At 36.2% G+C, this 15,472-nt stretch overlaps 2 protein-coding genes across 4 annotated transcripts; one reads left to right on the top strand and one right to left on the bottom strand.

Moving 5' to 3' along the window:
• Nucleotides 1-4,169, top strand: LOC145642415 (ultraviolet-B receptor UVR8-like). Of its 2 annotated transcripts, none has more exons than XM_081693597.1 (8): nucleotides 1-335; nucleotides 436-591; nucleotides 1,684-1,842; nucleotides 2,084-2,251; nucleotides 2,352-2,483; nucleotides 2,575-2,661; nucleotides 3,417-3,506; nucleotides 3,611-4,169. In XM_081693597.1, exons 1-8 carry the CDS (start codon nucleotides 53-55, stop codon nucleotides 3,769-3,771), a joined length of 1,236 nt encoding a protein of 411 aa, XP_081549723.1. In that variant the 5' UTR covers nucleotides 1-52; the 3' UTR covers nucleotides 3,772-4,169. The 2 variants fall into 2 exon arrangements, with proteins under 2 accessions (XP_081549723.1, XP_081549731.1); XM_081693605.1 differs by having other exon boundaries at nucleotides 3,417-3,510; nucleotides 3,611-3,743.
• Nucleotides 4,170-4,360: 191 nt separating this feature from the next.
• On the bottom strand, nucleotides 4,361-12,565 carry LOC145642403 (protein PTST homolog 2, chloroplastic-like). 2 transcript variants are annotated; one of them, XM_081693583.1, is made up of 8 exons: nucleotides 10,127-12,555; nucleotides 9,647-9,816; nucleotides 9,095-9,262; nucleotides 8,762-8,988; nucleotides 6,246-6,391; nucleotides 5,596-5,743; nucleotides 4,941-5,009; nucleotides 4,361-4,791 (listed from the first exon to the last, which is right to left on the bottom strand). In XM_081693583.1, exons 1-8 carry the CDS (start codon nucleotides 10,702-10,704, stop codon nucleotides 4,696-4,698), a joined length of 1,602 nt encoding a protein of 533 aa, XP_081549709.1. In that variant the 5' UTR covers nucleotides 10,705-12,555; the 3' UTR covers nucleotides 4,361-4,695. The 2 variants fall into 2 exon arrangements, 1 of the variants encoding a protein (XP_081549709.1); XR_014115675.1 differs by lacking the exons at nucleotides 4,361-4,791; nucleotides 4,941-5,009 and adding an exon at nucleotides 5,853-5,937 and having other exon boundaries at nucleotides 5,603-5,743; nucleotides 10,127-12,565.
• Between the last annotated feature and the right edge of the window lie 2,907 nt (nucleotides 12,566-15,472).

The raw sequence follows: 15,472 nt of genomic DNA, 5'->3' as shown, positions 1-15,472 counted from the left end.
ATTACAAAAATTCTCTTAACCGAACAAGTCTTTAGAAAGCGGGCAAGCAGCAATGGAGGAACAGGAAAAAGCTGTCAAAAAACAAAAAGAAATCAACGAAGAAGAACAACAAGAAAGAGAAAATGCAACAGAAACAACGCAGAAGCATACGAAAGAACTCAAACAGCAAGAGTTATGGAGTTGGGGAGCAGGAACAGAAGGACAACTTGGAACTGGGAATTTAAAAGACGAATTTACTCCTCAACTTCTCATCAACCTCTCCAAATCTCTCTCTTCTTTTGGTCAAATCTCTCTCCTTTCTTGTGGTGGTGCCCATGTCATTTCCCTCACTTCTGGTACAAATTCTATGAATAAAAATCCAATCTTTTTCTTCAATCTTGTAGGGTTTTCAATTGAAGGGTATTTTGGTAATTATGATTTGATGTTGATTTGCAGGTGGGAAGGTCCTGAGTTGGGGTAGAGGAGCATCTGGGCAATTGGGACTTGGTCAGATTATGCCTAATTGCTTGTACCCTAAGCTTGTGGATTCATTGACAAATTTCAATATTTCCCACATTTCTGCTGGTTGGAATCACTCTGGTTTTGTTTCAGGTTTATTTTTATGCTTTTCTTATGTTTTGTGTTAATTTGAATTAACATTTGTTTGTTGGTAAATATCAAAATGTGTGTTTTGTATGATTGGAATTTGTAAATGTGTGTTATATAAGTTGCAATTCAATTGATCAGGCATGCTTGTGTAATTGTGTTAGTATTCAATCCAACTATTCAATATTTCGACTTGTTGATGATTCATATTTATGGGAATATGTGATAATCTACTCATGAGTAGTTGTAGAATGTAGTGCATACCATATGGACTATCACAAGTAAGTAGTGTAAATTTAAGTTTATTTTGTGCTCATAGGAATTGACTTGATATATGTATGTGCACTATGATTTTAATCTTTGTACTGATTTAATTAGATTTGATGTATGTGTGATGCAGTGGATGTTGTTCAATTGAGAAGTTGCTTGATACGGAGTAGAGCTAATCATGCATGCTTGTATTTGTATAGTAACGTGTAATGTGTTTGATATGAGATTTTGGGTCGTCAATAATTCATAGTTTGTATTCAAAAAATGAGCATTTGTGTGTATATTTCATGGATTCTGACAAGTGTTGTGCACAAAAAAATCTCATAATGTCAGACTTAATTGTTGCTACTTATCCAAGTATCGGAAAATATGCCAAGACGAGCATTTGACGCTAGTACTTACTACTTAAGGTGAAATAATTAGATATACTAACATAAGTTATAATTTTGGAGTTTTCTTTTAAAGATGTTAAATTTTCACTTTTTACCCTTCTCTTGATAAGAATGATAAATCTCCAAACTCTGTATTGGGGTAACATGATGTCACACGGAAATGTTATGGACTTCCGGATTTTATTCTTGTCTAAACCTGGTGTACATGTTCTTGCATGTGTTCCCTAGGGAATATAGAGACAATCTACTTTTGAACTGCCCCAAAATATATGAATTTGTAATAGAATGCTTTTGATGATCAATGTTTTTCTACCGTGTTGTTAGGTTTATCGAACTTCTTGTCATGTGGACTATTGATATTAGATTCATAACATCCTGTGAGGTGAAAATTGTCATTATATGTTGCTATATTGGCACCAAAAACTAACTATGTTAGATTCTGGACGCCTCTTCACTTGTGGGGATGGCTCATTTGGTCAGCTGGGCCATGGTGATTATCAGTCCTGCAGTTCCCCGATGGAAGTTTCATTTTTCAACTCTAAGCATGTAGAGCAGATAGCCTGTGGCATGCGACATTCATTGGTACTATTAAAAGGTAATTTTTGAAGCTTAATCTCATCCAATGCAAGCTTAAAGTCTTTTATTGGCTAAAAATTATATTGTGTGGTCTTAATAGAAAGATTCTCCATGTCTCCTGTTTATCTGCTAGTACTTATTTCAAGATAAGATTAGTTTTTAAAAGAAGTACGAGTAGAAATCTAGATTATGTACCCTGTATCTAATCATCCTTAGTATATTAGAAGTTATTTAAAACTAAGTGATATTAATTAAAGCAGGTAATTTGGGAGACAAGGTGTTTGGATTTGGATCCGGTAAGCGCGGTCAATTGGGTGTATATGAAGATAAAGTAAAATCAGTAAGCATTCCCAAGACGTGTTCTGGGTTGGAACATGCTGAAGTGGTGGCCATTCTTGCGAACGGAGATCAAAGTGCTGCGTTGTCAGGTGAGAAAATGCGCTTTCTTCATACTAATATGGGATTTGCAAAACTTGGGGAAACACTTGGATAAGAAAAACCTCTTATTTACTCTGTTTTGATCTTAAGCCAGTGGCCAGCTGTACACATGGGGAAAAAGTTTTAGTAGCAGTTCAAATGTTTGTATTCCTCAGCCTCTGCGTTCATCTTTGAGCTTCGAGCAAGCTGCTCTTGGGTGGAATCATGCCTTGGTATTAACAAGTAAAATATGAACTTGCTTTTTAATTTGATCTGCTACTTGCTAAATGTGAGGTAACAATAATGACTTACAACTGTATGCTCTAACTAATAGGTGAAGGGGAAGTCTTTATGCTTGGAGGTTGTCATCATGGAGTGCTCAGCGAACCTCAAAAGATGAGTCACCTTCATAATACATCTGGTAATGCGATTATTATTTTCTGCATACAAATCTGGATTTTGATAATAAGATAGAACCCCATGGTAGTGTATAAAACATATTCATAGGCCTCAACCATTAGGTTAAGCTTTTGGTCGAGATGGTCCTTTAACATGGTATTAGAGTTAGCGTGACACAAAGGTCACGGGTTCAATCTCATCCACCCCCCACTTTTAAGTGGAATATTTCATGTTGGGTATGAGGAGGGCCCATGTTGCATCAATTTCGTGTGAGGGGGTTTGATAGAGTATAAAACATATTCATGGGCCTCAACCATTAGCTTAATCATTTGGTTGAGATGGTCCTTTAACACCCCAATTGCCTTTTTGTTTTGGTATACTTTTTCTAGCCCTCATTTCAGAAATTAGGATTATATTTTGCTTGACTTGAACCTCGTTTAATGCAAAAGTTTATAAGAGTTACACCGAACTTCTCTGAGAAGATACTGTGAGATCCTCAAAGAGCTCCTATATCTAGTTGTTTCCCAAACCGGCATTCTAGACAATTACTTTTGGTTAAACTGTTTACTTCTTTGTGACACAGGGTATACTTAAAATTAAATTATATTGTGAATTGGATATTGCTGCCTGTCTAGTACTCTAGTGTCTACTGTGATTTGAATGTGCTTAAGTCTTACATTAATACTGAGCTTCCACTTTCCCGTCTTCCTGTTCTTTCACTCTTTTGTTTCACTGCTACTGCAATTTCATAATTCTTTCCGTGAATTCTGTTTTCAGGTGAACTCAATCTGTCAAAAGTAACCGGTCTAGATGGAAAGAAAGTTGCGCAAATTGCAGCCGGAGCTGAGCATTCAGCTATACTGACAGGCAGGTTTATTTGTTATTTCACGAACCCACTGCATTAATCTGCATTTCACCCTAAGTTGATTTTTTTTTTTTCTTAATTAATTTTATTATTTTTGCAACAACAGATGATGGACAATTATACACTTGGGGTTGGGGCGAACATGGTCAGCTTGGTTTGGGAAGTACTAGTGATCACACTGTCCCCCAGCTTGTTCTACTCAAAGAAAACAGCATGATATCGAGGGTTTATTGTGGAAGTGGGTTCACATTCGCTCTGAATATTTAGACTTGAAGAACTCGGTGATTTATAATCATAGGACACATATTATCGATGTCAATAGCCACTGCAATGACAAGGATCATGGTGGGAAATGGAAGATGATCCTTTGGTAGGTAAACAACCCTGAATTACGATGGATGATAAAGCCCATTTATACTTGACACGAAGCATGTGTGAAAGATAATGTACTCGGGAGTCAAGTGCTATTTTTTTGTTACTAAATATTATGGAGGCAACCTGATTTCATCAAGATCTACGTGTTGGTTGATCGACTCATTTGAGTTTCTTGAGTAGACTTGATGTTTAACAAAAAAACAGAGGATGTACAACTTCCTATGAAGTTTATAATTTACACTGTACTTGGGTTATACTTCCTATATTAAACCAAAAGTTGTTCTTGAGTAGATTCTGGTGTTGCTCAGTTAAATTATGTACTCATTGCATGGAGTTTGTAACTTTATCGGTGGTGAACTGGTGATACTTATTACTGGCTACATGAAACCTCCACCAAGCTAAGTATGTGAATTTGGTTCTAGAACTGTCTTGAGTTATGTGGTCTTGATTTCCCATGATCATCATTTGCGAGCGAAGCAAACGTATTAACGAGATTTATATTATTAGAAAACAAGTCATACATGTATAAATTGAATAATATCTGCAGGAAATAAATAACTTGTCCCAAGGAAGAAATGCCATGAATGGTAACATGTACAACTGTACAAACATGGAAGTTATTTCCTAAAGAAAGAGATGTCCTGGATGGTAATGGTAGTATGTACAAGCATGGAGGCTATTTCCTACAAGATGGCCGCAAAAGTCTTGTCAGTATTTGCATCAGCTTTAGATATGCGAGCATCAACGGAGGCTATCGTCAATAGAAATCACTGATCCTCGGACCAATTGCTATCCTAACGCTTTTAATCCGCAACTTCAAGCTATCGTAAGAAGATTGTTCTCGAACCCATTGTTGTTTACTATCGGACGAAGGGGGTCAATTTGCCAGACACCGTCAACAATGAACTTTATCTGTGATGTACAATTAGAAAAAAGATGCAAACAATTAGTTAAGATTTGCTTGAATCTTCTCCTTCATTTTTTTAGAGTGGGGTGGTGGGGGGTGGGGGTGGGGGGAAGGGAGGCAGAGCCTGAAACATTTGAACTGTAGCGATATCAACCTCGTATTTTCCGGGATACAGCTTCAAGCACAAAGAAAAAATGCCTGTAGTTGACCTTGTCATCTTCCTCTGTGATGCATTTGCAAAATAATTAGTTAATCAAAAAAAAAAAAAAAAAAAAAGGTGGTCATTCAAGCATTAAAGGTATATACTGCTGCTACTTCAGATTCAATTTTCAGGAAACATTTCATCCAGACTCGACGATGTTTATTCACTATCAACTGGCGATTAATATTAGCAATTTACTCTCTGAAGCTTATTTACATGTTACAGATTATGACTTTGATTGTTATCACTGATGCCAATGAATATGAAGATAGGAGAATAGAAAATGCCCTTTACACCCCTTCCCCCTTCTCCCCAGACCCCAGCCACATATCTAAGAGATAAGTTTCATTTTCAGCAGCAGGACGTAGCAAATATAAGGAACTGCCATAAGAAGGTTTTTCCCAGGAATGATACACCACTGAATGCTATACACGTAATTTCAGTCAGTTGTAATGTTCATGTAGTCATGTATGCCAATTGAAGTTTATTCATAAAAGCACCATTTTTATCTAGACATCTTGACAGTCTAGCTGATTCCTCTCATTGAAAATTTCCATGTTGCACTAACAATTAGGAATGCTCAATCTGTTAGAAAATTGACCCATACCTGAGTAGCCCATCCATCAAAGGAGCCAGCCAGTAGCACCTCTGATCCAGAATTAGGCCAAACTATGCAGGTAGTACGAAGAAGTTGGAGAGCTCTGCGAGCATCATTGATCCTTTTTTGCTTCTTGTCTAATATATTCTGAGCATCTCTGCAGTCAAGAAACCAATACAACAATATTAGATTTGGTTATTAAGCATACAAGAAAGAGCAAAGAAAAGAAGGCCACAAACACTGATGTTAGTTTACAAGGTACATACTGCAGTTCAATACAATAGTATGATGGTAACTCATTGGCTCATTGCAGACCAGGTCACATCTTAGAGGCATGGAATGACGGCTACACTACAACACAATGTTAATTAGTAGGAAAAGTTTCTAGCAGGACAGATTTGAATACAAGAAGATTTGTATTAGGTTATAATTAATTTGAGCTGATACCATCTGTTGGTGAACTGACAAAACAAGATATATCAGGTAAATAAGACAGATTTCCCATGAGAAACATATGTGCTTTTCTGCTTTATCATAATTCTAAAGATCATTACGTCCATAGTTAAGTACTCTCCAAGCACCACTCAGAAAACAAAAGGTAAAGGAAATTCAAAGAAAAAAAAAAGAAAAGAAAAGAAAAGTGGGAAGACCGGGCTCACATTATTGCTAGTGACATCTTCCCTTCTAATACTGCTAGCTTCGCACGTAGTGTCCTCAACTTGTCCTGCGCATTCATCATTTCATTTTCCTGGAACTCTGAAACATCAGAAAGTTGCCTCAAGTCTTTGGATAGATCCTCCCTTGCCTGATATGAAATTCAGAATGGAGCTTTCAGAAAGTAAACTTATTCGGTAAATATATCAATACAAGCCCTTGAAAGTTTTACAGCATTTGAACTGATGTCAACATTGGCACCCTAAGGATAGAGATCCTATGACTCCTACTGCAGCCTAGAGCTCCTTTTGATATGGACAGTCTCATCAGTTTTGAACAATGTATGTGTTGCTATGTCCTAAGGTTGGCAAAGTGTAGAAAAGTATAGTCAACTTATACCCTCATCAATCAATTTAGTGATATACAAATACAATCAAGTTCCTCTCATGAAGAACCCAACATATATGGGATTTAAAGCATAAAATGTATGCAGGCTAACTATTGCAAATTACAAAAGTTCTTGTTAGAAAATGGAAAGCAATCTTGCAAAGTGATTAAGAGTATATGGTTTGGGACAGCAAAGACATTCATTTTATCATTAAACAAGCTACATAAACCCTCTCATGATCAGTGATTATCATAAGAGATTCTGTAGACCCAGTAGACCCTAAAGCAGCAAAAAGGCAATTGACGGGTGTTTAACAATACGCCTAATAAAGAAGACTAGTTAACGAGATTATTTTTTATCCAGTTCTCTGTATCCCAAAGTTGAAAGTTACTACCCTTTTACATAATTTTCTAATAAATTCAACCTAGCCATTCTCCAATATGAATATATTAGTTAATTCAATGGTTAGAAGAATATATTGAAGCTCTCAGAAGGGGAAAGGAGAAACAAAGGAGGGTGGAAAGGAGGATGAAGGTTTTAAGATAAGAGGGGGTGAGTAAAAGCTGAAGAGAAACCTTTGTGTATGTCTAACCATCATAAGACCACTTCTTTTAGTCATTGCAAGATTTGCAACACATGGCCCTATCCCAATGTCTCCCTCACCTTGGCCCAACCCATCTATAAGTTGGTCTTATGATGGATAGACGGTTTTATATTATTAAATTATAAAGTTGAAAGGCATATGAGCACAAGCAAGGTATGACCGTCAGACGAAAGTGAGGATAATAAAGGGGGAGAGGTAAGCGGACCATCAGTCCACCAATTGTGGAAAATTGAGGAGAAATAGGAAAAATGGATCTATTAATTTATTTATTTTTCTTACAGCTTACCATGTTCTCCCCAACAAAAAAAAAAAAAAAAAAAAAAAAAAAAAAAAAAAAAAAACTGAAAGTAAGTTGATCCACTGGTTCATCCATTTATTTTTCTTACAATTTTTTTATTCATCCACCTACGGACCTACCCTACTACCTCCATATTTTATTATTTTCTTCTATTTCTCCTAAAACTCCGCGCTTGGAGAAATGGAGCAAGTACTTAAAAACGGAGGGAGAACTAGATTGCAACTTGGCAGATTAAATTAGACAACATATCAATTCTTTGGAGTCAATCTTCACCCCTAATTTGAAACCCTCTTACCTTAGTGTGTGTAGATTACCAGTATTGATAGTATTAGAACAGTATTAAAAAAGGATAGTTATGGGGCAATATATAGCAGTTTGTCTACAATGGTGTGAGGAATTTACAACAGTTAGATTGAAGGAAAGAGGAGCAGAAAGAAAACAGATTGGACAAGGAGCCAAGGTAAGGAGCTGGATTTTTAATTTGTTGATCTTAGCTCACACCCTACAGAATTGTGATTGCGGTAATTCCAGCTTTGAAAGATAAAGTGACTTTACTTTTCTATTTTTGGGAAGGGGTCCAAATCTGATATATGAACCTGAATTAATAGCTCAATTACATCACCAAACTCTATCTAAACAAAGCTACAATTATAATCAGAGAACCTGCCACATCTAGATATTAATTGACTGAATACGTTTTTTAATTACCATTTCAGACTCATAAAGCTGGCAAAAGCCAAAATTTGAATCCTCCCCACCCCCACCTCTCTTCTTCCTAAAATAGCATGCAACTTTCATATCAAATTCCAACAAATCAATACAAAGAGAACACGCCAATATCGATCCAGCTGTAGATTGAGTTTCAGGAATATTTCCATGTGGGCAGCCTTGCCTCTAATAGGTCGAAACTCTATAGACTACTACTAAAGAGGTTTTGTGGAAGCACAGAGAGAAATATATCTACCTGAATGCAAGCTTTGCAGTGTAACTGGTATAGATTACTAAAAATCATGGAAGCAAGTAAAATTAAGGGTATTAAGATAAACACAACAGGGAAAAAAATCTAACAGATAAGACCTTGTTGAAGTTTTACCATAAAGACCTACAGTACACAACCAAAGGTCTACATGTATACATTATCTGTGGCTTTCTATGGATGAAATCCAAGACCTTTGACGTTAGACCTTTGACGTAAAATGTAACGTAAGGTCAAAATAACCATAAACCATACCTTCCCAGAAGTGTCAATGGTGTTTGACCTTAATGTCTGAAGTACTGATGAAAGTTCCCCTTCAAGATGCTGAAGATGAGTTTTCAGATCACCTTGTGTAATATCTCTACAGTTAGGATCTGAATTTTTAGTCTCTTCTTGAGCTCCCCTTATATTATTAGTCACATCAACTATTCCACCCATGAACTTATCCACTGTACCTCTTTTGCCGAAGTCAATTTCACCAGCTGAGCTTAATTGGAGAGGAGGATGATTTTAGTAATTATAGAGGTTAATTAACACAGTACAATTCTAGAGTACTAGCAGCCCTGCTGGGCTAAGGGATAACAATACCTTCAAATTCTGTGTCTGAAAAGCCAGCCCTCTGAATACTCCATGATCTCCATGCATCTGGCTTCATACTTAATCTATTGGAATATGATCTATTCAACCCATTGCTACTGATCAGATGTCTATCTTGGCTCAGTGATGCAGGTTCACTTCTTTGAGGATCGCTACTGTCTTTTACAACGTAAAAACTACATGTCACATGATAGTTTAACAGGTTTTACAGAAAAACAAAAGACATTGAAGATGTAATTTACAGATCAACCATGCAAATGTCACATGATAGATTAGGGTAAACATTTTCAGGCAATGAAAGACTCCACCTCCACCCTGTGACCCCCATAAACACCTGCCATCCACCAATTCCTTCCAACATATAAAGCATCTCTAAATGGAATAATAAATTCATACATTAAATGATACTGGATCAGAAAATGAGAAATTCAAAAGCTAGGAAACAGAGAATATAATAACTAGTCAGAGTTCACCTAATTGATAACATCAATAAAAACATTAATTGGCTAAAACAGAGCAGGATTAGAAACAAAGTCAACTCACCCACATCCTTCCTTATTCCCTTGGATTGATTATGGTCACCAGTACCTCCATTGACGTTTTCTACATTAGTACCATTCTTCCCCAACTTGAAACCAAAACTCAGATTTCTCTGCCTTTCCAATCGATTCAATATACCCTCAATCCCACTCTCATCTTCCGCGGCCAGTTCTCTGCACACAAAAAGTTTTACATTAGGACTATTGCGACATGTCTCTAGCTCTCTTATCTCTCAATCTATATGACTGCATAATAAAAATTTGTTCTTGCCATTTTCAGACTTCAAAGACTGACCCCTCCAACAAATAAATTTATAACAGTTACCCATCCACAGAAACAGATTACATTCAAGAGAACTTTAGATTGGCTTTTTAGGTGATTTACTATTATTATATACCAAAATAGATGGTTTTCATAAGGAAAATAAACAGAAAATTGAAAGTGACAGAATCATAAAGAGCAAAACAGGAAGAAAGTCCTCACAGTGATCGACCAGAAGACGAAGGCGCCGGCGAAAAATCGCCCATAAAGGAAGTCCCTTCTCCATTAGCATTTGACCCACTTCTTTCCTCATTTACAGAACCAATTTTACCCTTCTTTTTCAAGACTACCTCCATTTTACTAGCTAACCCATTTTCACTAATCCCATTTTCATCTTCATCCTCCCAACCTACTGTCATCCACCCACCTCTCTCCATTATTGCATCAAGCAAATCCACCCTCCCTGAATCAATCAACTCCTTTTTGCTAGGAAACTTCTGGGGTTTCTTGGAATTTTTCATGAATTCCAATACTTCAAGCTCTAAAGCTGGGTCACCTTCAACTTCCCAATTCTTGCACTTTCTTACAACCCCACAAAACCCAGAATACTCAAAGAAGAACTGATTCAGCAACTTCTTCTGCTTGAATTGTTTGGTCAAGGAACGAAGTGGGTGTTCTCGTTTCAATGGACTTATCATAAAAACAACAGGAAAACAGCTGGGTGAGTTCAAATACGAAATGGGTTGATGAGAAAAAATCGTTAAATTTCCAGAAGAAGCTGCTGTAATGAGCGAGACCATTGTTCAGGCATTTCGTCGAACACCTTGTGCGCAATATCTTTACAGGCTATCCTTACGATTGAAATTGAAATATTCAGATCACAGATGAATGAAAGCTTCACCAGAAAGATACCTAGATAAACGACAACCCAGTCTAGAGGACCAAAGCTCGCAAAACAAAGATTTTGATATATCAAGAAAAACGTTGTTTCTCTCTCCTCTTTCCCTCTCCCAATGTGCGAGAGAAAAAGAAGAAGGATTTCTTGAGATTGGTTGTGCGCTCAGAATCTATAATTTGTCAGATTTTGATTTCACTGTAATTAGTTGATATAATGATGTTGTTCATCCTCAAATTTCTTTAAATAGAAAATGTAAATTTTCTTTTACCATTAAAACTTAAAAGGTACTTTTGATTTTAATCTCGTATTAAAAATACTCGACCCGTGTTTTAATAAATATTAGATTAGACTCGTGCGATGTACAATTTTAACAATATTTTTTAGCTTATTTGTGTGTGATATGTACGCAGTACAATTAATTTAAGCACAATCTAATATATTGATAAATTAATAAAGAGATGATCCATTCATATAATCCGTATAAAATATACGGAGTAGGAGAAAAAGATAATGTTATAAGAAAATGAAATAGTCCAACCTTCCTTTAATTTCTGCAATGGAAATTGCATAATTAGTCAATTTAAACATGAAATCTGTTAGGAAAATATATAATAATTTACCATTTTCAATTTTTTATTTATGTTGAAAAAAAATTATGACGTCATTATTAGTTTGGAGGGAAATATTTTTATAAGAAATTGACATGTGAAATGTAATGACATCAGCGGTTATTACTTTAGTTATAATTATAGGGAAATTTTGTAAATTACCACCCAAAAAAAGTATCAATTTCTAAATAACCACCCGTTAAAAATTTTATTTTAAATTACCACCCACTAAATAATTTTTTTGCGCAGATTACCACCTTTTTAAAAATTCTAGAGGAATTTAGATGTGTGGGGCCCTCCTAACGGCTAATAACGTCTAGTTCTTGCTTCCCAAATGAATTCCCCCCGATTTTTTCCTATATAACATATCTCCTACCCTAATTTGCGATTTATATTGCAAATTCTCCCCAAATTCCACAAAATTCACCCCGAGCATATCATCTTGTAATTGCAGAAGCGTCCTCAAGAAACTTCATAGGTGAATTCGCATCAGGTAAAGTCTTTCATTCTTTAAATTTAGGGTTCTTATTGTACTTAAATTGGGGAAAACTGGTTGATTAGTTGATTAGGGTTGATTTTCTTCGCAAAGAAGGGTTCTTATTGTAATTTAATTGGGGGAAATTGAGTGTTTAGTTAATTAGGGTTCATGTACAATACTCAATTTTGGTATTCTGTCATTGAATTGCTGCTAATTCTGGGAAAATTGTGATTGCAATTACTTTCAATTCGCAATCAAGCTTTAAGCAAAACCCCAATTAGACAGGAGTACCTTTATTTGTGAACTAAAACTAATTTAGGGTTTTAATCAGCAATTTAGTATCCTAATTTGAAGAGTAGGTGAGAAATTATACAGATAGGTGGATTTGCAGAGAGAATTGAATGAGAGAGTTGAGAGAGGAGTAGTCTTCAATAGCTTACAATAGTGAAATCGACAAAAAAGAAAAAAAAATTAGGAGGGAAGTAACGGTTGTGGGCCCCACACATCTGAATTCCACCGTAATTTAAAAAAAGGTGGTAATCTACGCAAAAAATTAATTTAGTGGGTGGTAATTTAAAATAAAATTTTTAACGGGTGGTAATTTAGAAATTGATACTTTTTTTTAGATGGTAATTTACAAAATTTCCTAATTAGATTACAATTTGATCGATTCATAGTTTTAGGCAATTTAATTGATTTACTACCTCCGTTACATATTATTTGCAACGATTAGACATTTTTCCCCTCTATTTTATGTCAAATCGTTGCAAATAATATGTAACGGAGCTAGTAAATAAAATAAAAGGTAAGTGGGGTAGTTAGAGTATTAAAAAGAACGAATTTTTGTAACATCATCGCACTTCCTTTCTGGACAAGAGGCCAAAAGTAGGTGTCTACAATAATCATCATTGTCCATCTATATTTGATCATGTTTGACACCCCCATACCCCTAGCATTGTTTATCTTTAGTTTAATCCTTTTTATCTTTCTTTCTTTATTGCTTTAGTTTACTTAATCAAGAAAACCAACAAAAATATTCTCAATTACTCTTACATTAGTGGATTTGATGTTTAACTCGTGTACTTCCTCGTGGTTCGACCCTATACTTGTCGCTATCTAGTTTAGTGAAAGGTTTAGGTTTATAAATAATTAATTTGATTAGGTTAGTAGTACTAAAGACCTACTCCACCTCGATCAAATTTTGGCGCTGATAGGCCGTCGTCGAGCTTACCAAAGATAAAGTCCTATCTTGGTCTCACTAGCTAATAGCAAGGGTAAGAAAGGGTCGAACCCAAGAGAGGCGTTGAATCAACCACCGAGATACTATCATTTAAATAAGCTAAATAAAGTCGAAATTGGTTTGGTTTTTATGTAACATGTACTAGTTCAATCAACTAATACTCAGGGGTGATTAACAATAATTAGAGAGTTCTAGGGCTCGGGATATACCACTCAATTTCGTCACAAATCACAAATAGCAAGTATCAAACAATGGTAAATTTAGGGGATAATATAGGGGAAGTCATCTAAAGCACCCAACTACTCTATCAAGCTAGAGGGATTACTTGAATCATGAATACAACCTACTCTCGGGGTTACAAAGCATAAAACAAGTGTTAAAGCATAATCACGATGACAAAAACATTCCCTTTACTGGAAATTCCTATTCTCATGGCATTTCAAGTCAAATAAGCATAAGGGAGCTAACTCAAGTTCATCTCTCGACCCTTCGTTGAGAAAGCTTAGATAATAGTTCTAGCAATGGCCATATACAAGAACTAAGCAATTAAACCACTTAAGCTCAACTAATTAACATCCAACAATTACCAAATTAACACATGCAACAAGTAATTAGTAACTACATTGAGGGTTTTACCCAAACCCTAGAAAATTAGACTACTCACAATCCATGGAGATTAAAGCAATTAAGGATTTCAAGTAACTCATGAACAAGAATTAACTAAAGATTAAGCTAAATAACAATCTAAGCATACAAGAATTAAGCAAGATAATTAACAATCAAAGCAATTAAAATGGAAGAGAAGAGTGAGAAAAATATTACTAGAAGCTTGAACGAACTTGAATAACAATGGTGGAACTTGTCTTCTACAATGATTGAGAATGAAATTTCCAAGCTATTAATTATAATCTAACTAATGATTTGAGAATATTTGTGTTTCTACAATTACAAACTAAGAGAAGGCACTCCCAACTTGGATCCCTCGTACAAAATGAGCTAAGAGGAGTATTTATATGACCCCCAAATAAAAAGGACGGAGAAAACAAGAGTCGGGCTCGTCTACAGGTCGGCACGGACGTGCCAAAGGTTGCACGGACGTGCAGACCTATTAAAATACGAGCAGTAGCTACTGCCTGACCTTGCACGAACGTGCTTCATTTGGCACGGACGTGCAGGGACTTGCACGGACGTGCCACTTATTGGCACGGACGTGCATCCCTTTTCTAGCGAAACAACTTATTTTTGGAAGGTCATAACCTCTTTGTTACTCATCGAAATAAGGCATGTGACCAGTCGTTGGAAAGCTCTTGAGATGAACTTTAATCTCCAATTTGAATCACTTCAAATTGTTGAGTGGAACAAAATTTTTGGTCAGTTGAAGTTGACCTTAGTGCAAAAATCCTTCCAAAACTTTCCAAAAGCTTTTCATTTCTCTTTAAGGCACTCATCCTTCTTCCTCCATTGCTCTATCAACCAAGCTTTCCCTTATCCTTGTTCACTCATGCTTGATCACGCCAATATATAGTGCTAAAAATAGCTACATTACATCAAAAACACAAACAACCCGTGAAGCATGGATGGTACAAAATTTGTATAAAAATAGGATAAATAATGAACTTTGATGTCGAATAATCACGAAAACAAGGTTCAAAAGTACCCTAAAATCATACCAAATAACAAGTTATCAGGCGCCGTTGCCGAGGAAGCAGCTTGTTTTGCATGTATTTTTGCTATTGTTAGAGTCATTTTATTTGCTTTTCTTATTGTTTTGCTTGCTTTATCTTACTTGTCATTGCTACTTGTTCGCTTAGCTTTGGTGAATTCTTAGGAGATCTCAAGGTCCACCCACACATAACATTGACCACGAGATCAATCGAACTTTGAGACAAGTCCGTAGGCTTTATCAGGAAGAGGGAAGAGGTCTTGGTGCTATAGTGGATAGTGGGAGTGACTCTTGTTCTTTAAGTGCTCAAAGTGAGGAAATGGCGGGATAAGAGGATGAAGTTTTGTTTCGTGAGTTTGGGAATCCGGAGGATTACGAGCTCACGGGAGGGATTTTGCTTCCCGTCACGGAAACCAACTTTACCATCCATCCCCAATACACAAGGATGGTACAAGGCGAGTGAAGATCCCATTGAGCACCTCGATAGATTCCTTGAGCTATGTGCCATGATTCAAACTAATCAAGTTTCGCAAGAGTACATATGAATGCATCTATTTCAACAATCTCTTTCGGGTAGAGCTAAGAAGTGGCTCAAGCAAGTGAGGCCAAATTCTCTCACAACATGGAGAGAGATAGTCAAGGCATTCTTGAAGAGGTTCATTTTCGAGGAGAAGACCGCTG

The sequence above is a fragment of the Chenopodium album genome, chromosome 1, assembly GCF_948465745.1.
Source record: "Chenopodium album chromosome 1, dcCheAlbu1.1, whole genome shotgun sequence".
Taxonomy (NCBI): Eukaryota; Viridiplantae; Streptophyta; class Magnoliopsida; order Caryophyllales; family Amaranthaceae; genus Chenopodium; species Chenopodium album.
The sequence above is the reverse complement of the archived record's forward strand: the minus strand, read 5'-3'. Positions and strand labels throughout refer to the sequence as shown.